This window comes from Myotis daubentonii, chromosome 18 (assembly GCF_963259705.1).
Source record: "Myotis daubentonii chromosome 18, mMyoDau2.1, whole genome shotgun sequence".
Taxonomy (NCBI): Eukaryota; Metazoa; Chordata; class Mammalia; order Chiroptera; family Vespertilionidae; genus Myotis; species Myotis daubentonii.
Genome location: NC_081857.1, coordinates 30,287,660 through 30,312,985, shown reverse-complemented (window position 1 = coordinate 30,312,985; position 25,326 = coordinate 30,287,660). Strand labels below are relative to the sequence as shown.

Here is a 25,326-nt window from a genome sequence, read left to right as displayed (position 1 = left end):
TGCCCACCAGGGAAAGCACCAAAGCCTATACCCCTGGAGACCCACCCACACAGGGCAGTCCCAGGGAAGGCAAGCAGGGGGCTGGGAGGACATGACCTTTACTGGGTAGGATAATCTCCTTCAGTCACTTCCTCGTAGCTTATCAGTAGAGCAGTAGAATAGTGACCTTGGAATAGCCCTTAAAATGGAACACAGCGATTAACCTAGACAAGATTAAAATCAACAGAACTAGATAGAGACAGGATTTTTGGCAAAGGTCAGAAAAGAAGCTATGGAAATGAAACAAGGGATTGTAGAAGGTTACCCAAAACATACCATGATGTGATTATAGAGGCATGCTTATAGGATCAAATGGTATAAATACAGATGTACCAGGGCAATAAAAAGAGAACCTGGCTATGCTTATCAACTGAACGCTGTCTTTGTGTCATTCCTTCTTCACCGACTCCGTCCACACCTTTGGGGAACCCCTGGACCCGCTGGGGCTGGACCCCAACAGTTCTCAACCTGTGGGTCGCGACCCCTTTGGCGGTCGAACGACCCTTTCTTTCACAGGAGTCGCCTAAGACCATCCTGCATATCAGATATTTACATGACGATTCACGACAGTAGCAACATGACAGTTATGAAGTAGCAACAAAAATAATTTTATGGTTGGGTCACAACATAAGGAACTGTATTTAAAGGGCCAGAAGGTTGAGAACCACTGCCCTAAGCAGAGAAGCCAGCAGTCTCATGGATTGGCAAGGTAAAATTGCCAGGTGCTTCTCATGAATTCTGGGAAGGCCACAGAAAGTAGAACGAGACCTTGAGAATTTAATCTATACCAGCAGAGGAGTTTTGAGACCTACAGACAGGAGGATATAGAACCCCTTGGACTCCCACCCACCTTGCTCTTCAGATTAGCCGAGAGCCTGGAGGCGCTTCATAAGCCAGATGTATAGATTTGCTTCTTTAATAATGTTTCTTGATTTAATAAACTGGCTTAATCACAATTCAATCAAGTTCTCTCGTATGAAAAAGAAGTCATTTATATGAGAAGACAAGGATTGAGGTTGGGGACAGCCCTATCTGACTGAGGGATTGGGGGGAGACTGATAACACCTCTCTGGTGTCAGTGAGAGGTGGCTCTAGCAATACTGAATATGCTGCCATGTGGTATTTAACCATACATAGAAGTATATATGTATGTAGGTATGTATGTATTTTATGTATTCTTTTTCTTTCCCATTCTAATTAGCTCCTAAGGGGCCAGTAGACTTGCTGACATCTCCATTGCCAAGCCCCATGTTTTAAACCTAGTTCCCCTTCAAAGTGTTTGACAAGTCAAATGTAGAGACCAATAAAGCAATAGCTGGCTTTTCTTTTGAGAACTGAGTTTTTTTCCTCTTCACTATATATATGCTAAGTTTAGCTGTAAACTTATGAGCATAGAATGCAGAGAAAGTCTTTACTTGAAAATGTAGTAACTGCAAAACTTAGGCTTAAGAATTAGAGGTATGGGTGTACATTTCAATTCAAATCAAGAAAATTTAGAAGCAGTAGTACAGAGAATGACGCTGTATTCTTTACTGTGCTAACATAGAATAAATAGCTTTTGCCTTCTCAGTGATTCAATTGTGCTTTCTTTATTGATGGTGGGTATGTGCCCACAGGCCTCTCATTCTAAGCTACAGAAGTCACATGCCTGAATTGTTACTTGAAGACTTGCTTTCAAGACATTAAGGTTATTAGTTTGCTTTTACAGCATATTGTCTCTGCATCTGTATCTTTACAATATTGTCACTGAAAAACAGTATCTCATAGGTCCCTGACAAGTTTTCTTGAATGTAGTACCAAAAAAATGAAAAGCTAAAACATGCAAGGTACAGCAAATCCCCACGAGGGGCCTCTTTATGGAAAACAAAAAACACAGGAAACCAAGAACATTTTCATACGCCGGTTAGACAACTGCCAATTATTTCACAACTGCGCTAGTAACATACAGGGTACGGTAAAAGTAGGTTTACAGTTTAGCACACAAGTTTATTCTTGTGTTTTTTCTTACTGGATTGATTTCTATACGAACAACTAAACCCTACTTTCACCCCACCCTGTATTTGGATGATTGATGACTGGATTTAACTTTGCGAGAACTCTTGCACTTGCACCTTTTCAAGAGAGCAGTGTAGCATCACAAAACACCAGCCTGTGTCCAGGTCCCTAAAGCCACCGGGCTCACTCCCTTCCTTGTAGAGGTGGGAAGTGAAGCACCAATAAAAGAGGCTCAAAAATCACCAGGGGGAGAGAATTGCCGTGCAAAAAGTGGCTACCTTCCCACTTTGATCAAACAATTGTAGCGAGAACGTGGAGCAACTTTACTAGGCCGCTTTCCACTTTCCACAGCTGGACCCAGTGACTAAATAACACGCAAACAAGTGATTTAGCCTGGAGAACAATATTTGAAATTGAGGAAAAGGAAGAACCAAACTTTAAGGTCTTAGTAAAATGCGGATAGTGCTTCAGGCAGTACTCCTATTCCCCTCTGCCCCCCCCCCCCCCCACACACACCCCTTTAACCCCAAGTGGCAAAGGCAGCTATCCAAACTGCCCGAACGAATGTCCAGCTCTTCCTAGGACTCTATGGGTGGCCCTAAAAAGGGCCTTTAGGATTGGTGTACGTGAGGCCGCAGCAGAGCTCTAACCTCCGAAGCCATACAGGGTGCGGCCCTGTCGCTTCAGGGCGTACACCACGTCCATGGCGGTGACCGTCTTGCGCTTGGCGTGCTCTGTGTAGGTGACAGCGTCCCGGATCACGTTCTCCAGGAACACCTTCAGCACCCCCCGCGTCTCCTCGTAGATGAGGCCCGAGATCCGCTTGACACCCCCGCGCCGAGCGAGACGGCGGATGGCGGGCTTCGTGATGCCCTGGATGTTGTCTCTTAAGACTTTGCGGTGACGCTTGGCACCACCCTTGCCTAAGCCTTTACCACCCTTGCCTCTCCCAGACATCGTTACGGAGACCTGGAAACACAAGCCTTGGTCCGGGTGCGCCCAGCTCAGGCCTTCATATACAAGACCATCGGACCAGATTGAAAACCTCAAGCGCGCGGGCGGGAAGCAGCCGAGGTTGTCCCCGCCCCCCCCCTTTCTCTTTCCTACGTGCCCCACCCCCTTCTCCACGCCCCACGCCGCCCTCCAACGGACACCACCTGCCACAGTCCCGAGAGAATTCTGATTCCAAAGCCAGGCTTCCGGATTCCACAGCTGTTTTCGTCGTTTTCTAGTCGTCTGGGCTCCCCCAAGGAGTTAAATTTAGGCGAAGAGGAAAGGTTTTTCTGAGTTAAAATCCTGGCGAACTACCTGGGGATCGAGCATTTTTCCCAAGGACATCCAGCTGGCCCGCCGCATCCGCGGGGAGCGGGCTTAAAGCGGACGGCTTTAAGGAGACGACTCAAAGGCTCTTTTCAGAGCCGCCCACCTTTAGAAAAGCACCGTATCATCTTTCCACTGAGCCATCTCGCATCGTACATCGGTGTTGTGGGCGGAGGGTGTATTAGTATTTGTCAGTTAATATCCTTTGGCCTGCTGACCGGGACTAGACGGAACAGCAGAGGCGAGATTGCTGGTTGACTTCAAGCCTGCAACACCATTCTTTCTTTTTTTTTTTTTTAACTATATTTTATTGACTTTTTACAGAGAGGAAGGGAGAGAGATAGAGAGCCAGAAACATCGATGAGAGAGAAACATCGATCAGCTGCCTCCTGCACATCCCACACTGGGGATGTGCCCTTGACCGGAATCGAACCCGGGACCCTTCAGTCCGCAGGCCGACGCTCTATCCACTGAGCCAAACCGGTTTCGGCTGCAACACCATTCTTATTAAAAACTTGAAAAAGGGTAGAATCGGCTACCAGCCGTTCACAATATATTCAGAGGTGGTTTTACAAATCTGAACACAAACTGGCGGCGCCTTTTGAAGGTCATAAGTAATTCCCAATGCTAGCTTTCAACTCGTTCTGGTTCCTGGAATCGTGCCGGACGTTAGGCAAAATGCTCAATTCCCAGGTAGTTCGCCAGGATTTTAACTCATTTTAAAAAAGGAAGGTGGGGCCTGCCCGCTCCCTAGTCAGAGCATGTCGGGCCCCTGTGTCTCAAGGTTGTTGTTTTTCCTTAATTGCATTTTGTTGGCTCCATTTTAATTTCTTCTTTAACAATAAACAGCCGGGACCATCCCAAAGACAAGCCATGCACACAGCTGTAGTCATGTATCTGCAAAGCATCGAATTAAATGCACGCTTTTGTCGCGTCAAAAAAAAAAAAGGTGGGGGGTTAAGAGACATTGTGCCGAGTCCTGAGATGTGAAAGATCCCGAGGACTGGCGGGAGTAGAGGCAAGTTTTCTTTAAAAAATTAGGAACCCTTTTCCTTGCTTTGTATTTGAAAACTACATAAATCCCATTTCTAATTCAGTATTTTCACTGCATAACACAGGTGGCGTAAACCGGAATGGGAATGTCTGGGGAATACGGGGGGGGCGGGGGCAGTTCTAATGTGAGCTAAGGTATTATTCCAAAAATAAAAACCGATTTCCACAAAGCACAGGACGAAACGATGGAAAAATAAGAGAAAGTTTAACTTGTATTCAGCTGGCGCTGCAAATCTCTTCCACACACGACTACAAGAAAAGGGAAAAGCAACAGCAAAACAGATCCCAAACTGGAAACTACAGCTTGATACAATTTCCTGGTTAGGTGAAGTAGGACATTTTGATTGGCTCGCAAGGCTTTAGTTCTAATGACCACTGAGAGAGCGTGAGCAGCGTCTTACTCACAAGGGCTCTGCCTCTATGACGTCACTGTTGGAAATTAACCAATGAAAACGCAGTACTGTTCGAGTCTCATTTGCATATCGGCCCTATAAGTAGCTCACAACCAAGTCGCTGGTAATCGCGGTTGGTTCAATTCGTGAGAGGTTCCTCCTTCCGAAGATGCCGGACCCAGCGAAGTCTGCTCCTGCTCCCAAGAAGGGCTCCAAGAAGGCTGTGACCAAAGTGCAGAAGAAAGATGGCAAGAAGCGCAAGCGCAGCCGTAAGGAGAGCTACTCCGTGTACGTGTACAAGGTGCTGAAGCAAGTTCATCCGGACACTGGCATCTCGTCCAAGGCCATGGGCATCATGAACTCCTTCGTCAACGACATCTTCGAGCGCATCGCCGGCGAGGCGTCGCGCCTGGCGCATTACAACAAGCGCTCCACCATCACGTCCCGGGAGATCCAGACGGCCGTGCGCCTGCTGCTGCCCGGCGAGCTGGCCAAGCACGCGGTGTCCGAAGGCACCAAGGCCGTCACCAAGTACACCAGCTCCAAGTAAGAACGCACAGGAGACGCGATAGAACAACCACTTTACCCCAAAGGCTCTTTTCAGAGCCACTTCAGTTGTTGGAGAAGCAGCTGTAAGCACTTGTTGCGAGGCCGGTAAGCTTCTGGTTGCCTGGAGCGAGGGGGGGGGGTTGCCCACGGTCACGTGTGTATTGGGGCCCAGGGCTAGGTTGGGGCTGTAGGTTACCACGAACCTCCTGAGGCTCTCCTGTAACTGGCGGGACCCTGCGTGGTAACAGGTTTACCTTCTACCGACCCTATTTCCATGGTTCTCAATGGGCGCTTAAGTGCACAGGCACGGAGTAGGATTTTTTCCTTTTCCCCCCAAGTGTTTTGACATAAACTTACTGGCTCTTACTCAAGCGTGTATGGACAGGAAGATTTACTCTCCACTGGTTTTTATTCTAGCTACTACTAATCGTCTTTAGTTCATTTTATCCAATAAAACCATATTCTCTAGTTTATTGGCGTACAAAGTAAGTCCACACTTGGCTATCTCCCACTTTCCTGTCTAGTAACTCAACCTGCCAGAAGCCGGTCCATCCTTGCTGCTTGACACAGTCGCTGCAGGGAAGAAACACCTGCACAGCATAAGTTTCCAGGGACCTGGCGTATTATATGGCATACTGTTATATGTTTGCTCCCTTTCTTGGCGCTGTGTGTTCTAACCAAGGTCACCTCTCCGAGAAAGGTGGTTTCCCCAGGTAGGGATTTTTCCCTGAAGTTAGGGAGGGAATAAAACCCCTTAACTAAGTGCCAGGCGGGTAGTTAATCACTTTACGAACACTCACGCTTAAGCTATATATCTTTACTCCCTGGAATGGAGATCAGAAACGCCCTAACCTTTGGAATAGAAATTGACAGGATTAAAACCAGCTGGTATAAATACAGATGTAATAAGACAATAAAACACAACCTGGCTGGAGAACCAACTATGCTGATCAACTGAACGCTGCCTCCATATCATTCATTCTTCGCCGACTCCACACCTATGGGTAACCCCTGGACCTGCTGGGGCTGGACCCCAACATCAACCAGCCATTTTGTCCCCCGTTCCATGGGACATTGGGCAATTAGCCAGAGATTGCTTGCCAGCACTTGAGGGGGGGATACTGTTAGCATCTATTGAGGTGGTTCTCAACCTTGGCTGCACATTAGAGTCACCTGGGAATCTTTTTAGAATCCTCATTTCTGGGCCTCATCCTCCAGAAATTTCTTTGTTATGGGGTGAAGCCACAACATTAGTTAACAAAGACACAATTTCCAGAGGATGAGGCCCAGAAATCAGGATTTTAAAAAGATTCCCAGGTGATTCTCATGTGCAGCCAAGGTGGAGAACCACTGATTTGGTGGGTGCTAGCATTTAGTTGCCAGGGATCAGCCTCATAACCAATAATCACCTGGCCCAAAATGTCGCCGTTCCTGCGTAGTGAGAGAAACCACAGACCAAACAACCTTCAGAGCATTTATTTAATCCTTATTTCCGTCAAACCTTTCCTCACTACCCAACCAATATTGCTCTTAGTGGAAGCTGAGCAGTAAACAGACTTGGACACCCCCACAGGAAAATTGTCTTTTCTGCAACAAACTTTCCTGGTTTCTAAGAACCACTTTGGTGAGATCTTTCCAGGTGACGTTCCTAAATTTCCTGGGGAGGTGGTTTTTAGTGCTCCCAGGTGTTGTGTGTGTGTGTGTGTGTGTGTGTGTGTGTGTGTGTGTGTGTTTAACATTTTATTTCAGAAAGGAAGGGAAGGGGTGAGAACATCAACGATGAAAGGACCATTGATTGGCTGCCTCCTGCACAAACCACGCTGGTTCTCCAGCCAGGTTCTGTATTTTATTGTCTTATTACATCTGTATACCAGTTGATTTTAAGGACCTCTCGGTTCAAAACCTGCATAAAAATAATTCAAGACTAATCATGACAAAGGCTGGTGGATGTTTTACCAAATAAAATATATCTTTGAGGCAAAAGGAAAATCTGTTTCCAATTCACTTGAATCAGGCTTTGAAATTAAGCCATTCTTGATCAATTTGGGGGAATTTACATAACTTTCTGTTTTAAATGAATTCTAACATTTTATTAAAGGAGTTCAAACTTATATCTAGTTAAAACTTGTATAAATTGGGCCATAATATTATATTTTTCATTGATAAATCACATTCTCAGTGAGTCATCTTTCCCGGGCCAGAACCAGACCACAAGAAGCAAGGGCAAGATGACTACACTGAGAATCTAAAATCTCCAGTGAAAGAAGTTATATACAGCACATTTCATGGTAGGAAATTTACTCAGTAAGTGAGGAAATTAGCTTCTAATTGTCTTTAACCCATTTTACCCAATAAAGCCACATGCTTTATAGGTTTGTCCTCTACCCAGTGAAGCTATCAAATAATCTATCTGGTCTCCTCAGCTAGGACCCTGAAGTCCAGGGGCTCTGCTCCCTTGTCCTTGAGGAATAGGGAAATTGTTTCTCAAGGTCTTCTGAAATGTTACAGCATTGTCAATTTGCTCACCTAATCAAAAGCTATCATTAATTATCCATTAGGATTAAACCCCAATTCCTTGTCCTGAAACTATAAAGGCCATCTACCATCTGGCCAAAACTTAAACTTCTTCAATTATTCATTTTCACCAGTGTTATACTTGATAACATCCTAAATTTCTCTTCCTTTGTGCTTTTGTTATATCATTCTTCTGTTATCGTATTCTCAGTTGTTTTCTAGACTATTCAAACCCTGCCAACCTGCTAGTTCTTTGAAATCTTACTGAAATCTCACTCTGGCCATGGCCAGGTGGCTCCGTTGGTTGGCGTGTACACCAAAAGGTTGAGGGTTTGATCCTCTGGTCGGGTGCATAGGGTAGGCAACCCATCGATGTTTCTCCCGGAAAGCATATCCTTGGGTGAGGATTAAAAAATACATCTTACTCTATAAGCCTTCCCATCCATTCTACTTCACAAGGAAGTCTTTCTCTTTTTCTCTTAAGGTTTTGTTCCTTGCACAATGATTTCATAATCGTGTAGCTTTGTGAACTGTGCAGCCTGTTCCTTACCTTCTTTTTCATTGTTTTAAAATTTTCTAGTGTTTGTGGTGTGGGTTTTTTGAGGTGTTTTTGTTTTGTCTTTTGTACTTGGGATCTTCCACAAAGGCTATCCGAGTGCCTGTTGGGCGTTGTCCCATGCACTAAAAGGTTGCCTGTTTTGGGTTTCGGGTTCCATCCCTGGTCGGGGCTCCTGCAGGAGGCAGCAGATCCATGTTTTGCTCTCACCTTGATGTTTCTCTCTTCTCTCTCTCCAAAAATCAATAAAAACATTAAAAAGGGGGGAGGGGGAGAAGAGATAAACAAGCTTCTCAGTGAAAGTTTGTTGACTGATAGCCCAAACCAAATTGATCTGAGGGTGGTAGGATCAAGTACGACAATATACCAGTATCCTCAGACTGCAAAGTCCCATTAAATGCTGAGCATATAAAGATGGATTAAAACAACTTTCACCACAGATATAATGATAATTTTCAGAACACAAGAGTTAAGGAGAAAACACCCAGAGAAAATTCTTAGAAATAGGAATCAAATTTATATCAGACTTCTCATTTGGGGACACTGTACATAAGGAGATAATGAAACAATGTTTTTTAAAATCTAGGGGAAATAATTTTGAAACTAAATTTCTATATCCAATAAAACTATCATCTAAGTGTAGGTAGCACTTAAAACCCTTATGGAAGGATTTCTGGAGTTATACTCCAGCAAGAATAAGAAAAGATTCTGCCCAGCCAGTGATTCTGCCCGGAGAGGATGAAGAGAAATAAACTAGTAAAATTTACATTATATTATATTCAGAAAGAGAATACACATATTATTACTCTAGAAGTTCTTTGAAAAGCATAGGTTTTAGTATACATAAAAATATGTATATGTATAAAAATCACTAGAAGAAGGATATTTCAAATTCCCCAAAGCAGCAATCCAGTAAGGAGTAATCATAAATTGTTTGCACTTAACTTAGACATATACATGCATATACTCACATGAATTGTACATACAAAGACTTTTAATCAAACATAATGGTGATTGTTAACATAGATACACCTTTCTCAGGGATTATTAGATCAAGTCAACTGAAATTGTTGAGGATATAGAGGATTTGAAGAATGTAATTAGCAAGATTAATCATAACCATATTTAAAATAGAAAAAAAACATTATTTTGAAATTCACATGGAATACAGGTGGAAACTGACCATGTGGGAAATGAAAAATGAAAGTTCAACAAGTGTTGAAAAAGCTGAAACCATGCAAGACATATTTACTAATCATAATGTAATGAAATAATTGAAAATGTTCTCCTTGACCTATACTATCAGGGAGAAACATGAGTTAAAGAAGATATCAAAATAAAATTAAATACTTTTTAGAAATAAAGCATTATATATTAAAACCTATATGAAGAAATCAGAGGAAAATCATAGCTTTAAAATATAATTATGAGAAAATAGAACTATTAAAAGTAATGAATTAAGCTTTTAATTTAAAAGCTGATAAAGGAACAACAAAACCTGAGGAAAGTAGAAGAAATGAATTAAGAAAGAAGCAGAAATCAATGGAATAGATCATACTTTCCCATGCTCCTAAAATAGAATTAAACAATTAAACCAAAATCTGGTTCTTTAAAAAGAAAAAAGGTTAATCCTTCGGTTAATTGAGTACTGAAAGAGAAACATTACAGCAGCATTAGATATAGAAAATACTGAAACTGTATATTTTGATATATTTGCAAATATAAACAAAATATTTAATTTAAAATACAAATGATCAAATTGACGTAAGGAAAATAGACTGTCTGAATAAAATATAACTATAGGAGAAACTGAAAAGATAGGCAAATATCTACCCTTAATCCTGGCCCGAGTGGCTCATTGGAGTGTCCTCCCATGCACCAATTGAACCAGCAATTCCTGGTCAGGGCCCATACCTGGCTGCAGGCTTGATCCCCAGTTGGGGTGCCTACGAAAGGCAACCAATCAATGTTTCTCTCTCACTTTGATGTTTCCTTCTCTCTCTCTTTCAGCGTGTCCCCATGTGAGGATTAAATAATACTTTTTTTAAAAAGCAGACCCAGATAGTTTTACCAGACCTTAAGGGGAGAGACTATCTACACTAATAAAAAAGAAACATGGTAATTGGCGTACGACCGCTACCCTTCCCATTGGCTAATCAGCAAGATATGCAAATTAACTGACAGCCAAGATGGCCACCCGCAGCCAGGCAGCTTGAAACTAACATGAGGCTTGCTTGCTTCAGTGACGGAGGACTCCAACATTCCCCGCCTGCCTCTGAGCCTGCAGTTTGAACATTGTAACAAATATAGAAGCTAAACTTTAGTCCACGCCTGGCTTCAGCCAGCAGGATCGCAACATTGTAAGCAAAGGCCAGAAACCTACTTTCAGAAGCGGAGGCCTAAGAGCTGGAGCCAAGCCTCAAAGCTAAAGCTGGCCCAGAATAAAAAAAGAAAAGAAAAAAGAAAAAAAGGAGCGGTTGGGAGCTTCAGTCACCCCCAGCCTGAAAATAGCCCTCAGCCCCTCACCCAGACTGGCCAGGCACCCCAGTGGGGACCCCCACCCTGAAGGGTGTGTGTCCAGCTGCAAACAGCCATCATCCCCTCACACAGGCTGGCCAGGCACCCCAGTGGGGACCCCCATCCTAATCCAGGACACCCTTCAGGGCAAACCAGCCGGCACCCACCCATGCACCAGGCCTCTACCCTATATAGTAAAAGGGTAATATGCCTCCCAGCACCGGGATCAGCGGAGCCGAGAGGCCTCCCGGCACCAGGATCAGCGTGACAGGGGGCAGCGCCCAAACCCCCTGATCGCCCTGTGGCTCTGTGTGTGACAGGGGGCGGGGCCACAACCTCCCTATCAGCCCTGCTCTGTTCGTGACTGGGGAAGGCGCCCCAACCCCCTGATCAGCCCTGCTCTGTGCCTGATAGGGGGGAGCTCCCAAACCCCCTGATCGCCCTGCAGCTCTGTGTGTGACAGGGTGCAGCGCCCCAAACCCACCCCCCCATGGGCCCTGCTCTGTGTGTGACAGGGTAGAGCCATAACCTCCCCATCGGCCCTGCCCTGAGTGTGAGAGTGGTGGTGCCCCAACCCCGATAGGCCCTGCTCTGTGCGTGACAGGGGGTGGCACCGCAACCTCCCCATCGACCCTGCCTTGAGCGTGACAGGGAGCGGTGCCCCAACCCCCCAATCGGCCCTACCCTGAGCGTGACTGAGGGTGGCATCACAACCTCCCAATCGCCCTGCTCTGTGCATGACAGGGGGCAGCGCCCCAACTCCCCAATCGGCCCTGCTCTGAGCTCAACCAGGGGCTCCACCTAGGGATTGGGCCTACCCTCTGCCACCCGGGAGCAGGCCTAAGCCAGCAGGTCCTTATCTCCCAAGGGGTCCCAGACTGCGAGAGGGCACAGGCCGGGCTGAGGGACCCCCCCCCCACCCCCACCCCCCGAGTGCACAAATTTTTGTGCACCGGGCCTCTAGTATTATATAAATTGATCAAGATGATAAAAGATGTTATAGGTCACAATATACAAACCTGTTGTAAATGCCTATTTCTTCTTTTCAAGGCTTTATTCTGCCCTTCCAGAAGTGGGCCTCAAAGTCACAGCCAGACTCCAGATGATTGCTGTTTCCCTGGGGATCATGTCAGTGCTTCCTCAAAACTAAATTTTTATCGGAGAATACATTTGGGAAATGTATTTCTCCAGAATGTGTGAGCCAATTCTTTCTAGTGGTTCTTAGAGACTTTATACCTCCATTAACTCACATAACATGTTTGGGAATCTCTCCCGTTAGCCTATGCTCCCTCTCCACAATTTATTTCCTATCCTCTCTAAGGGTTAAAGAGTAGTAAGTGCTTAGTGTGATATGGAGATGAAAGGGGAAGGCATGAAGATGAGCTGCTTACTTACCCTTTGGGGGTTTTGACCCCATATTTAGAAACAAAGCAAGGAGTAAGGAATAAAGGAAGCGCAGCAAACACTTTATTGTCTCCCATTTTACTGCTAATGTGCATTAGCAAAGTCTGTACCTAAAAGACAGCCCAGATTTTCAGCTTCCAGCATTTTATTTTATTTTTTTAGCATCTTGCCAAAGCTTAATATACAGTTCTCTTAGGGTCTTCTCTTAGGAATCCCACTTTGGAGATTCCTCCTGGGGCTAAGAACCCAATGGACTCTTGCAGAAGCACCGGTGGTCATGGAATGAGTTTTAGGGCTCTCCCTAGGGGGCCTGGAACATGGGAAACAAATCCTCCTCCCACCCCTCACACTCCCCTGACCCGCCCTCCTAACCAGTTGCCTGTTCTCCATAACGGTCTACTCTGAGGTGTGGTACTTGGGCCTGGGCACCCTGGGGAGGGGGCCCTAGGGAGGGGACCCAAGAGCCTCTCCAATGAAGCCGTGGTAGGTCCAACAGACCCTGGCAAGCCCTGGCAAGCCCTGCTAAATCTGTCAGCTAAGGAAGAACTCACCTCCTTCCCCCAAACCCAAACCCACCCTCCTCCCTCCTAGTTGCATCAGTCAGTCCCCTCCAGGATCCTGTTCTCAGTCCTGGGACCTCCTGTCGTCGGGATAAAATGGGCCTGGGGCCCCTGAGGGTGCAGGCCCGGGGTTCCCCGATGCATTTCGGAACAGACCTTGCAGAGCCTGGAGGCTCCCTGCACGGGGGCCGGCAGCTTCCGGCAGCCGAGTCCCTTCCCGGCTCCGAGGGCGGAAGAACAGCAGGAAGGCCGCCCTTCCTGTACTTGACCGCCATCTCGCTCTCTCCCTGCCGCCTCTTTCTCGGGTCACTCCCCGGGCCCGGTCCGAGGGCCCGCGCCCCTTCCCTTCCTGCGATCGCCAGGCCGGGGTTCCGCGGAGTCGGGGCGGGCGGAGCGCTCATCCCGCGCGCTCCCTGCCTCCCAGCAGCCCCCGCGCGCGAGGCGGCGGCCGAGGCTGCAACCTCTACAGGCGGCCGCGGGGTGGCGCTGCCGCCGGGTCGGTGAGGAGGCGGGTCGGCCCTACCCCGTTTCTATCCCCCGGTCCGCCTCCGCCCTTCCCACCCACCTCCCGCCCTGGCCTCGGGAGGGTGTTTCAACTCCGCGGCCCCGAGGCTGCAGCCGTTGCCTTTGGCTTCCGGCGATGCTTCCTTCCTCCCGCTGCGGAGCCAGCGTCTCACACCGGCGCCCACGGCGAGAGGTGGGGCCCGCTCACCGGGGGGTGCTCTTTTCGGTACCGGGGGCCTCGGACACGCACTTTCCTTTTTTGCTTTCCTCTGCCCGCCCTGCTGATGCCCCGCCAACGCCCTAGAAGCTGCGGCATCAGCAGGTCTAGGGCCCTTTCCCTGGAATTCTCCTCCCCGTGAGGGTGCGGCGCGCTGCCTCCGTGTGACTGTCACTTCCGGCGCCACTTCCCAGTTCCTCGGGCTGGTCTTCTGCACACGGTCCCTGCAGAGCGTCTGCAGGCCTCTTTCCAGCAGTTCTCATTTCTGTTTCTCTGGTCCACAAGACAAAATCTTCCGTGCAATCAGTGAAACCTCAGCTATCATATATGACCATATCCTTTAATAAAAATGTCGGAGTCGTTGGGCTTCGATGGAGATGATAATTCTCGTACTTTTCTTCTGAAAGTGAAGGGGAGAGGACATTCTCGTCCACAGGTGAGGGAAGCAGGGGACCCAGCTGCTCTTCCATCCACTTCCCGTCCCAAGCTGCTCGAAGGTGCTGCCAGGTGGTGGGTGTTGGAGGTGAGCCTTGTCCGGTGGAGCCAGACCAGGGGCAAGGCAGGAATGTGTCCTTGTTTGGCTGATAGGCTACATTTTTTTCAACCAAATAATTTAGAATTATGTTGCTAGGTTTGTTTATACCCTTCTGTGTGTGTGTTTTTCTGAGCTTTAGTTAAGTCGTAGTCACATATTTCAGTTTTCTCTCAGCTGTGCTGTGGAGTAGCAGGGAAACATCTTGTATCCAAAACTAGAGCCCAAGTGAGAGAGCAGCATATCTTAATTTTAGAGAGAGGACGGGAGAGGGCAGAGGCTTGAGAGAAACATCAGTGTGAGATCGGTTGCCTCGCGCCCGGAGATTGAACCAGCCAGCTAGGTGTGGGCTCTGACAGAGAATCAAACTAGCGACCGTCCCGTGCCCAGGATGACACTCCGACCAACTGAGCCACACTGGCCATGGTCAGAGCAGTGTATCTTGAAGCCAGTTCGTACTCATCCAGGAAATCAGGAAGATAAAGTAAATCTGGGGGTAAGAATTGGGACTTGATGTCACTGGCCCTTCCTACTTGAAGCTTCTCCTTGCAGGGCCAAGCTTGGAGCTCTGCATTTAATTTATTAGGAAAAGCAGCCGTTCCATTCTGCTTTTCCACAGCGCAGGGAATGAGGACAGACAAGCAAGAACCCTGGTTATCTCTGGATTTGGAGGTTATGAGAAAGCCTCAAATGAAAAGGCAAAAATAATGCGCCCATTTCTCATGGGTTACTCCCTCATATCCCTGTAAGATGCATGGACACCTTCCTGCTGGCGCGCTAAAGAAGAAAAGGTATCAAGTAGCCATCCTGAGCCCCACAGAGATGTGAGTTCTCATTTCCACAGTGTCTCAGAAGTCATTTGCAAGTTATGTTTCCTTTGTGGTCTACTATTCCTGCTTGTATCCCTCATATCCCCTCTCTCTCTCTCTCTCTCTCTCTCTCTCTCTCTCTCTCTCTCTCTCATTTTGTCTCTTTCTGGCTTAATCTCTTGTACATGTGCAAAAGACTTACCTTTTCACCCTGTCCCCAGGAATATTGCTCAAAATACTTAATAGGATAATTGGGTTAGACTTGACTTCTAGTTTTGAAAGATTGCTTTAGAGGAGGTCTCACATCAAATCATCCGATTATAAAATTTCCGAGTTTATCATCATTGATGTCAGCTCATTTATTTGCTTTATTTAAGAGTTAGGTGCCATGGGACTCACAGTTCTAGTGTCTTTTCACTTTTGGAGGTTGTGCCCAATGGTCACACAAAGAGGAAGAGGTAGGGACTGCCTTGGTTTATGGGCACCCGCTGAGCTGCTGCTGCTGCTCCTGGAGCTTCTGGAATGCCCTTTCTTGCAGCTGTTCTTGTTCCCGCTGTTTCAGCTCTTCTTCCAAATGTCTATCTTCTCAACGATAAGTTACCTTCTTCCCATGATCGTAGTCCAAAGGAATTTCTAAAATCCACGTTTTGTTCCTTTGCAGGTTCTTATGTATTATCACACACAAAACAGTGTTCACCAAAAATATTATTCCCATTAACAGATAGAACAGACCATGAAACCAGACAGAAGTTGGTGACTGGAGGAGGCCTGTAAAAGAAAATGACAAAGAAGAAATGCCATTCAGAAACCAGAGGGATCTGACTGAGTTATGTGGAAGACAAGGCTGGCTGAGACCTGCTATGCCTGTCCCCAGTGGAGACACTGATCATTTCAGGGGCAGGAAGGAGCTGGAGGTGGCTCCAGCTGGGCTACATGGCATAGGGACAAGGGGCAGGCTCCTCATAAGACCTGAACTGCCAGGGCCCTGTCAGTGGACAGAGACAACGGCTATTTCTATATAATACTTGAAATGAATTTGGATTGAAGATAAACATTTTCCCCCCAAGGAGTTTTTCTTCTGGAGCTCACAATCCCTTCACCTCAGAAGATACAGACATTTGGGAATTCGTGTGCAATCCACGAAATCCCCAGCCGCCAACCTATCAAGTGAGTTCCTTCAAGTAAGAACTGTATTCCAAAACCTGTGACAATAGGAGGGACTCTATATATTGCTGATTCGATTGTCTGGGAAAGAGAGGGAGAGAAAAGGGAGGCAGAGAGAGAAAGAAAGAGAAAATATAGGAGAGAAAAGAAAGAAGGAAATAAACAGGAAGGGAAGGAGAGGGGAGGGGAGGGGTTGCAATGATGTTTATAAGGAGAATAGTGAAGTTTTGAATCAAGGGTGGAAAGGCCTGTTCATAGGTTTGTCCTGTCCGGGCCATGAATCCCCTGAAACAGACCTCAGTCCCATAGGAGAAAAGGAAGCATCTTTTGTGCCTGTCAGTTCCCATCGTTCTCACTCACCAAGCACTTGAAGTTCCAACTCAGGGCTGTGCTTGATGACATTTCCATCTTCTGTGGCAGCCTCACACCAGTAGGACCCGGCATCTTCTCTGTTCGCAGTTAGTATCTGGTAGTCAGAAGACGTGGTCCTGTCCACCAAGGTCTTATTCGCCATGTAGAAGGAGAAGTAGAGCTGCACCAGAGGGCTGTGTGGGAGCACCCTTGTCTCACAGCTCAGGCTGACTGAATCCCCCTCTAGGAGGGGGGATGAAGACGATGCTCTCAGCACGGGGGCTGGAAATAGCTCTAAAGAAAACGTTGACAGTTACCTGACTCGGACTCAAGGTTCTTTTTGCAGAAGATACACCCCCTCCTTTGGGAACCAGTCCCTGGAGAGTGCATCCATCAAACATAATTTTCCCCACTTCCAGCAGAGAGGCATTTTTGGGGTTTCCGCATAGATATAGCGACCAGCTTGCTCACACCCTACCGGGGAAAATCCTCCACATGATTCATGCCTCCCTGACTGTGACTTATTGTGGACACACCCACACACTAGCCAGTTCAGTGTCTCAAATGATCGTGTAGACCAGTGGTCGGCAAACTGCGACCCCTTGAGTGTGGCTCTTCCACAAAATACCACGTGCGGGTGCGCACGTACAGTGCGATTGAAACTTCGTGGCCACACTGAAGGGGCCAAAGAGCCGCATGTGGCTTGCGAGCCGTGGTTTGCCGACCACGGAGGACAATAATTTCTTGCCCTTTTTTTTTTTTTCTCAGACAGTGGTTATGAGTACTGAGATGAAAGGCCATTAAAGAGTCACAACAAAGGCCACAGGTAACTGGAACAGGAAGCTAATTAGTTAGCAGAGGTTCAGAAAGGAGTGGAACCAGAGAGGCCGTTTTCCCTGAGAGAGAGATGGAACATATAACTAAGTCCCAATGTCTTCCTGGCCTCTGTTTCTTATGGAGCTTTTATGAGATTCCATGGGTGATTTTCTAATAACTCCCTACCTACCTTGAGTGAGTCTCTATTCCTTACAGCTAAAATAAAATTGATGAAATGGTTCCTCACTATGCCCTGGCCTTGACATTAGCTCCTGGGATTATTAAAGCGGCACCATGGCATGCTGGAAAGAGCAATGGCCTGGGACCCAGGGAACCTCAGTTCTGGTCCCCACCCAGCCACTGGTCGTCTTGTGGCCTCTAGGTAAGGCAGTTTACCTCCCTGGAGCTCAGTTTCTTTACCTGCAAATTACAGGGATGATTGATGATGGTTTCACTGGTCCTTAAAACTATCGATCTGTGATTATTCAGATACCATACCTTTCACAGTGATAGATACTCCTGCTGATGTGAAGTGCCTGTTTCCCGTGCAGTGATAGATGCCATTGTGACTCAGGTTGGTTTTCGGAATGGTGAATTCAGAATGATAAGAAAACTGAAAGGTCTTGCTATTGTGGTAGAAAAGCACATTGTACACCTTCTTATTATTCCATCCATGACACCTCAAGGCCAGAGGTTTTCCTTCAACGACGACTCTGCTAGAGACCTGGAGTAGTAGCCAATCTGGAAAATGTGGAGCCAACATGTACATGTACAGTGACAGAGGTACAAGGAAGCTAGAGCTTGCTTTTTCTCCTTGAACATTCCAACCTACAGCCCTGCTGAATCAGAAGCCTGTCTCCTATTCCTCAAATATCTTCAGCTTTGCTGGGAAGAAAAGTAATCTTTACCTGCAGCCCTGTACACAGCCCCTGCTATCTCCCCTTTTCAGATCTTAGAAGTTGGTTGGGACAGAAACAGTTTATCCTACGTGGTAGGCAGTGTTCTAAGATGGCCCCAACAAGTCACACCCTTATATAATCCCCTCGAGAGTGGGTGGAACCTATAACTTGTTTCCAGAACCAGAATATGACAAAGGTTATGGGTTGTCACTCCCATGATGATGTTAAATTATCTAAGACTCCATCTCGGCTGTGTGGACAAAGAGAGTCTCCTGCTGGCCTTGAAGTAAGCTGGCATGTTGTGAGAAGGCCTATGAGAGGCATATGGCAGGGCGGCTCCAGCTGACAGCCAGCAAAAAGGCGGGCCTTCAGATATCTATCTATCGTCTATCTCCCTCCCTCAAAAAAAAAAAAAAATGGGGGTGGGGGCAGGGACTTCAGTCTTATAACCACAAGGAACTCCATTCTGCCAATGACCATGTGAGCTTGGAAGAACTGCAGGACGGCCCACAGCCCAGTCAACACCCAATGGTGCCTCAGGAGAACACCTAGCTAGGATATACAGAGACTCCTCTCCAATGGGAAGATCATTAATGTATAGTGTTTTAAGCTAAGTGTTTTGTTATATAGCAACAGAAAACAGATACACACTAATTCCTCACTGATTCGTTAATGGGATCATACATGCTAAGACCAAACTCACAAAATGGCAAACACATCCAGATGTATTTATGCTTCTAAATTGATAGAAATATTCTCATATGTGCAGATCAGTGATATAGCTGATAAAAACAAGCTCCAAGTCAAATGGGCCCTCACTTTTTTTTCTTTTTGGGGGGGCGGGGAGGGTTGGCGGGAGCCTGGGGGGGGGGGGGGGGCTCACTTTTGATGGATACCTCTACACATAACCAGAAATGCCTCCTTTACTTTTTCCTTCCCTGGGCAGTGGGTTTGGCTAAGTGAGAATGAGGTTCTTAAAGGACAAAAGTGGAGAAGAGACGGTAGTGCTTGCCCCTCCTCTAGAACTCATCCAAGAACGGAAGACAGGCATTCAGTGCTACGTGTAGCATGATTTTCAGTCTCGGATGCTGTCATAAGTTGCTTCCAAACATAATGAATACTCTTTTCTCCCTATTCCTGTTCTCAACCAAGAGGTGCTCAAAGACTGCCCTACCCAAACACAGGCACCTTTGCTTTATACATTCACAAACAGTGGGGAATTTTAACCTCCACCAGGAACTGTCTAAGATACAAAATACTAGTGATGATATAAAAGATTTGAATGAAATCAGTAGACTTAATTTCATAGATTTACACAGAATGCTGTACCTTAGAGAAAATGCACATACTTCCCAAATACACGTGCATCAGTTATACAAGTTGAGCACATATCAGGCTACAAAGCGATTTTCAACAAATACCAGGGAACTGATATATTTAACACAAATTCTGACCAAAATACCATAAAAGTAGAAATCAATAACAAAAACACCCTCCAAACACACTTTGAAATAAATCATGAATCAAAGAAAGAAAGTTATAAATGAAATTTAAAATATTTAGCCTTAAAAGATAACAAGGCTATTACATATTAAAAATTGGGGGATGCAGCTTTTAGCAGACATTTCTATTCAAAAACCCTTCTCTCACCTGACCCGCATGGCTCAGTGGTTGAGGCTGACCTGTGAACCAGTAGGTCACAGTTAAATTCCCAGTCATGGCACAAGCCCTGGTTGTAGGTTTGACCCCCAGTGTGGAGCATGCAGGAGGCAGCCCATCAATGATTCTCTCTCATCATTGATGTTTCTATCTCCCTCTTCCTTCCTCTCTGAACTCAATAAAAAATATATATATTTAAAAAAATAAAAAACGCCTTCTTCCTGTTTTTATCACTTTGCAGTAGGATGGGAACGCTCATTTTAAACCACAGAATTAGGACTTGGGGCCACGAACCAGCTGTATTCTCTTGGTCTCAGCACACACAGATTTAATGGAAGTGACTGAGAGCTAATATAACTGCAATTAAATCTTCCATTGCTGACTGTGGCAAACATTTTTAAATAAGGTATAGAGAACATCAACCAAAAAAACTTGATGCGTTGTACTGTAGTAAAATTTAAAACCTTTGCTCATTGCAACAGGAAACAACATGATAACATAGCAAAAAGGCAGGCCACAGAGTGGAAGTTATTTGTTACACTTGAAAAAGGGCTCATAGCCAGAATATATAAAGAGCTCCCACAAGTCAATAAGGAAAAGGCAGGCAACCATCATTTTCTTTAATTGGGGAAAAAAAAAAACTAGACAAATACTTTATAAAAGAAGATACCCAAATAAATAATAAACATGTGGAAAATGCTCAATATCATTAGTCATCAGGGAAATGCACATTGAAATCATAGTGTGATACCACTGCACATGTACCAGAACGGCTCCAGTGAAAAATACAGAAAACACCTACTCTTGAGGAACAACCACAACTCTCACCCTGGGAGTGTGATGTGGCCTAACTACCTTGGTAAAGTAAGGCTGCATATTCTGTGACCCAGCAATTCCACTCCTAGGCACATCCCAACAAATATGTGTATACATGTGCACCAAAAGAATGTACAAAAAAATGTCCACATTAACAGTATTTGTAAGAGGTCCACACTAGAAACAACCCAAGTCCATGAATAAAATGGGTAAATGTGGAATATTATACAATAATGAGAACAAACTGCAACTTTACAACATTTATGAATCTTACAATCAACGTGAGTAAAAGAAGCCAGACACATCACTTCTCGGCCTTTTGGCTAAGATCAAGTGTAGTATCTGTTCTTATCGGTTTAATACGTGATATGTCCTCTATCTGAGGACATTATATGAAATGTATTTTGGGGATAGGGAGATGGTATAGGAGCTTGAACCGTCCACTCCACACATCATCCCGGTATTGCAGTACCTCTGGGAACAATGCACACACAAAAAAGTAGGAGGAGAAGAAGCCACACACAAAGAATACATACTATACCCATTTCTATGAAGTTCAAAAACAGACAAAAACAGGTGAAAACCTATGGTGTTAGAAGTCAGTTTGGGAGTAGTGACTAGAAATGAACTAGAGGGAGTTTCTGTGATTCTGAAAACACTTATCTGGGTGCAGTTTACTTTGTGAAAATTCACTAAGGTATACACTAAGGTATTCACTAAGGTTTACTGTATATTAAAATTCACATTAAAATATCATATAAAAATGTAAAATACCTGCCCAGGAAAACTCTTTGGGGTTAATTGGGCTCCAATTCATAATCATGGTCTAACAGCCATTGCTGAACGGGGGCCTCTCATACTCTTTGCCTTTCAGGGGAAAGCCACAGACTGAGTGCCAGCTTCCTGCGCGGTGCTCCTGCTGGCTAAGCAGGCCCCATCTACAGCAGTTCCTGGAATCCACTGGGGATTTGAGAGGCAAAGAAAATGACCTCTACTCAGCCCTAGTTCGTTTTTTGTCACCTAAACTAAGAAGCACTTCTGCTTCTGCTGGAACTACTCGAAGTCTCTTGTTTAAGCAGCTGCCAGCTCCCCTCGCCTCTCCAGCATAGGAACCGATTCCTAGAGTCCGAAGAGACTTGAGAAACAGTGAGCTTTTCCTCTGACATTCTCAACATTTCCTTAGCTAAACCACATTTCCTCCAAAAGCAGACCAGTCCACAGAAATCTAATTCTGCCACCAGCATGGGTTCGCTTTTGGTTATCAATCACACAGAAGTTTTAGCTTAATGCTTTTGAATAACTAAATAACCCATTTGAACGGTTTATACTGAGTAATGAAACATTTTGCCCTCTGGAGTATTGCAGTCTCCATCTCTTGACAAGTAGAAACTTCTTACAGATTTAAAGCGGAAGGTAGGGTTTTATCTGCTTCTATTCATCAAGCAGTAAAAAAAAAAATAATAATAATAATAATGATTAAAGTCTCTCAGTAATTCCATGTCCAGATGATCTGTATAAAGATGTTTACCGCAGCATTGCTTGTAAAAGCAAAGAATGGAAACACACTAGAAGTTTAGGGAAAATGGTTCAATCAATTATAGCACAGCCTTGTGGCAGACATTGAAAAGTATGAGGTAGATGTCTTAATATAAACAGACCTTCACAGTATTTTAAGCAATAAAAGTAAGGTGTAGAATAGTCTATAGAACATTCTACCAACCACTTTCTTTTAAGTTTATATTATTAACAATTTTGTTTCTGTGGAAGTTGACTGCAGGACTAGGAGTTTGGGGTGGAAGGGAGACTTTATTGTTCGTCCTTGTACATTTCTCCAAATTGGTATCATTTGCTATGGGCAGGTATAACATTTTTTCAAGAAAACTAGATAATTTTGAATGATAAAATCATAGGGTGAGTTTTACTCTAGATACCCTACTCACACCTGCCCCGGTTGGGGTGCTTTGGGGACACAGGTAACGAACTCTAAGGTGATCTTTTCATTATCTTGACTTTATTGCACCTGATAGGCTCATAGAGCTGAGACTCATATTCAGATAAACCAACCCAATCACACACACACACACACACACACACACACACACACCCCTGACATCCCAAAAGGAGAACACACAAAGGAAGACGTAATTTCCAGCGCTCCTGCTCCATGCCCTACGTACCTCTGCGGACTTCCAGGTGCACCGGGTCACTTGGCGCTGAGAGGCCTCTCTGGCACCTGTATTCACCGTTATCATTGTCGCCGGCAGCAGCGATGACGTAGCTGGCAGTCAGGGTCTCAATGGCTGTGCCGTTGAGAAACCACCATGTACCATTGTCCCGAGGCAGGTGGGATGCCTCACACCGTAAGGTTACACTTTCCCCTGGGAATACACTGACCCACGGGGGCTGCAAAGTGATCATGGACTTTGCAGTGTCTGTGGAGGGAACAAAATCGCAAACAAATGGAGTGAAAGGAAAGGCTCTGAACACTGGGCGAGGTTTTCTGGCTCGCGCAAGGAAAACAATGTATATTTAGATTAGATTGTAAAACAGGCAAGTGAAACCCTACAAAAGCGAGCCATTAAGAATGTCCAGACCTAACTGCAGAGGGATCTGTCGTTATTAAACCTGGGTGTTGCTGATTTGGGTTCCTGAGAATTAAATGACCAATTTAGTGATCACTGTTGGTAAACAGTAAAACAGGGTTTTAAACTGGTTGCAACTCAATTGGAGCCGATTTGCTATATTGTCTCTGAGGGTTCATTTCAAGCCTTAATTAGCATCTATATTGGAAATAAGTTTCAAACTCCCCACTTCAAAGCCTCTTAGTGCCTGCCTGATTCTCTCTGAGAAGAAAAAAAACACCTTCGCTTTCTCATAAAAGGGACTAGTTTGGGGAATACTGCAAAACCCAGCAGAACTACTTCTGTATGTTTGCAATTTTGGCCATTTCCTGCTGTTTAGGCACTTAGTCCAGAGGTCAGGGCTCACTTAGAAAATCTTAGTGAGAAACTTTACAAACCAGGATTTTATCAAAATCATACTCTGAATGTTGGGGACTTCATATAATTTATAAATCTTTCTCCTTTCTATCCTCTCTCCATACTCTCTTCTTTAGGATAATGAAACCTATCTTTTGGAAGCAGAAATGTGCCAGAGGAAGAGAAGTTAAGTTAGACATTACTCACGTGTTTGCCCACAAGCTGGAACTGTAAGAGACCAAACAATAGAGATATCATCAGCTCACCAGCGGAAGATGGCAAGGAAGGGAGAATTAGAGAGACAGAATTAATAAAAACTCTAAGGGGCCAGCTTAGGTTTCTTTAGTTTCTCTCTACTTCCTTTCCCAAAATCAGGTACCAATGGTACTGAAGAGTCAACAGGTGGTTATTGATGGGGCTTTATTCTGAAATGATGCTGCCAGGCTTAATGTTACCCCAGAGTCTCTCTTCCCATCCTTTGGTTATAATGAACACCAATAAACCATGGAAGCACAGCCATAGCCGTCTCCATATTCATGAGTTCTAGCTGAGATACTAAAGAAAGTTAAAAAAAAAAAAAAATCCCAAGTCCCGCCCTAGTGGTTTGGGTCAGTGGGTAGAATGCCGGCCTGCAGACTAATGAGTCGCAGGTTCGATTCTGGTCAAGGGCACATGCCTGGGTTGCGGACTCAATCCCCTGTGGGGGCAGCCAATCAATGATTCTCTCTCATCATTGAGGTTTCTATCTCTCTCCCTCTCCCTTCCTCTCTGAAATCAATAAAAGTTTATTTTAACATAAATCCCAAGTTCCCTTAGCCAGTGCCTGTACCCTTCTAGTTACCCTCTCTATGCCCAACTTACCCCAAAGGAGCAGAGCTGTTAAGAGCCACATGTTATCCCCAAGGTGGTGGGAGCAGTGAAAACTGTAACATGTAAGACACTGAAAAGACTCTGCTGAGCGATCTTGAGCCACGATTAGAAAAGAGGAAGGAAGTTACTCCTCCCGACCATGTTCATCATGTTCCTTTTCTGGGAAATACATCCAGAGTTCTTGAAGCACGCTCCCCCCTTTCTCCCACTTCTTAGCCTACCTTCCCTACTTAGAAAGTCTCGGTTTTGGGCTAATGAATCTCTAAGAATCTAAGGGAAGGTCTAATGTTTTATTGACATTCTATTCTGATTATATTCTCCTTCTACTAATTATGTTTCTTGGGGCTAGGATACAGCAAATCCCCATTTTTAAAATTGGTTCTAAGCCTGGCTGAGCCCTCCAAAAGTCCACCAGGGTGGGCACTTTATATAAGTGGGCCTCCTTGTTTTCTAAGGGGTGGTACTTAAAGTTTACACCAGAGGCTGCTGCCTCCTGGGTTTGCAAACTGTTTACCTGCCTGAACAAAGTCTCTCCTTTTACTGCGTCCTAAGTTGGGGACTCCTGTTGGCATGTGCCTTGCCAGCACAGCCAAGGGTTTGGTGAGCCTGCGGGGGAGGAGGGGGGCGGGCGGTGAAGGATGTAGAAAAGACAGACAAAGAGAATAAGCTGGGTCTAGGTGGATCTCCTGTGCCTGGCTAAGGCCACAGAGAGAGACCCAGCCAGCAAGCTGAGCCTTTATTTTATAGCCAGAGGTAAACAAGGTAGTGGTCACCATAGTTACAATGGTCTTGTGAGTTTCACTTGTTTTGGC

At 45.5% G+C, this 25,326-nt stretch overlaps 3 protein-coding genes and 1 non-coding gene across 8 annotated transcripts; 2 read left to right on the top strand and 2 right to left on the bottom strand.

Annotated features, from left to right (window-relative positions):
* Positions 1 to 2,370: 2,370 nt before the first annotated feature.
* On the bottom strand, positions 2,371 to 3,113 carry LOC132220576 (histone H4). The gene has a single exon (XM_059673789.1). The coding sequence runs from the start codon at positions 2,989 to 2,991 to the stop codon at positions 2,680 to 2,682; it is 312 nt and encodes a 103-aa protein (XP_059529772.1). The 5' UTR covers positions 2,992 to 3,113; the 3' UTR covers positions 2,371 to 2,679.
* A 1,703-nt stretch (positions 3,114 to 4,816) lies between these two features.
* Positions 4,817 to 16,023, top strand: LOC132220572 (histone H2B type 2-F-like). 4 transcript variants are annotated; one of them, XM_059673784.1, is made up of 3 exons: positions 4,817 to 5,345; positions 11,986 to 12,131; positions 15,683 to 16,023. In XM_059673784.1, the coding sequence occupies exons 1-2, from the start codon at positions 4,969 to 4,971 to the stop codon at positions 12,083 to 12,085; spliced, it is 477 nt and encodes a 158-aa protein (XP_059529767.1). In that variant the 5' UTR covers positions 4,817 to 4,968; the 3' UTR covers positions 12,086 to 12,131; positions 15,683 to 16,023. The 4 variants fall into 4 exon arrangements, 1 of the variants encoding a protein (XP_059529767.1); XR_009449816.1 differs by lacking the exons at positions 4,817 to 5,345; positions 11,986 to 12,131 and adding exons at positions 12,806 to 13,596; positions 14,028 to 14,143; XR_009449814.1 differs by lacking the exon at positions 15,683 to 16,023 and having other exon boundaries at positions 4,873 to 5,453; positions 11,986 to 12,029.
* Positions 15,312 to 24,617, bottom strand: FCGR1A (Fc gamma receptor Ia). Of its 2 annotated transcripts, XM_059673782.1 has the most exons (6): positions 24,506 to 24,617; positions 23,852 to 23,872; positions 22,844 to 23,098; positions 17,791 to 18,033; positions 16,486 to 16,770; positions 15,312 to 15,729 (listed from the first exon to the last, which is right to left on the bottom strand). In XM_059673782.1, the coding sequence occupies exons 1-6, from the start codon at positions 24,534 to 24,536 to the stop codon at positions 15,548 to 15,550; spliced, it is 1,017 nt and encodes a 338-aa protein (XP_059529765.1). In that variant the 5' UTR covers positions 24,537 to 24,617; the 3' UTR covers positions 15,312 to 15,547. The 2 variants fall into 2 exon arrangements, with proteins under 2 accessions (XP_059529765.1, XP_059529766.1); XM_059673783.1 differs by lacking the exon at positions 17,791 to 18,033.
* On the top strand, positions 20,970 to 21,160 carry LOC132221467 (U2 spliceosomal RNA). Its single transcript, XR_009450009.1, has one exon. It is a non-coding gene; the product is annotated as a U2 spliceosomal RNA (small nuclear RNA).
* Positions 24,618 to 25,326: the final 709 nt, after the last annotated feature.

Coding starts and splice junctions, on each gene's coding strand:
- LOC132220576 (XM_059673789.1), bottom strand. CDS start 2,991: ATGTCTGGGAGAGGCAAGGGTGGTAAAGGCTTAGGCAAGGGTGGTGCC.
- LOC132220572 (XM_059673784.1), top strand. CDS start 4,969: ATGCCGGACCCAGCGAAGTCTGCTCCTGCTCCCAAGAAGGGCTCCAAG. Junction 5,346..11,985: donor ACCAAGTACACCAGCTCCAA/GTAAGAACGCAC, acceptor CTTCTTTTCAAG/GCTTTATTCTGCCCTTCCAG.
- FCGR1A (XM_059673782.1), bottom strand. CDS start 24,536: ATGTGGCTCTTAACAGCTCTGCTCCTTTGGG. Junction 23,099..23,851: donor TCCAGCTTGTGGGCAAACAC/GTGAGTAATGTC, acceptor TTCCCTCCACAG/ACACTGCAAAGTCCATGATC. Junction 15,730..16,485: donor GTTGGAACTTCAAGTGCTTG/GTGAGTGAGAAC, acceptor TTTCTTTTACAG/GCCTCCTCCAGTCACCAACT.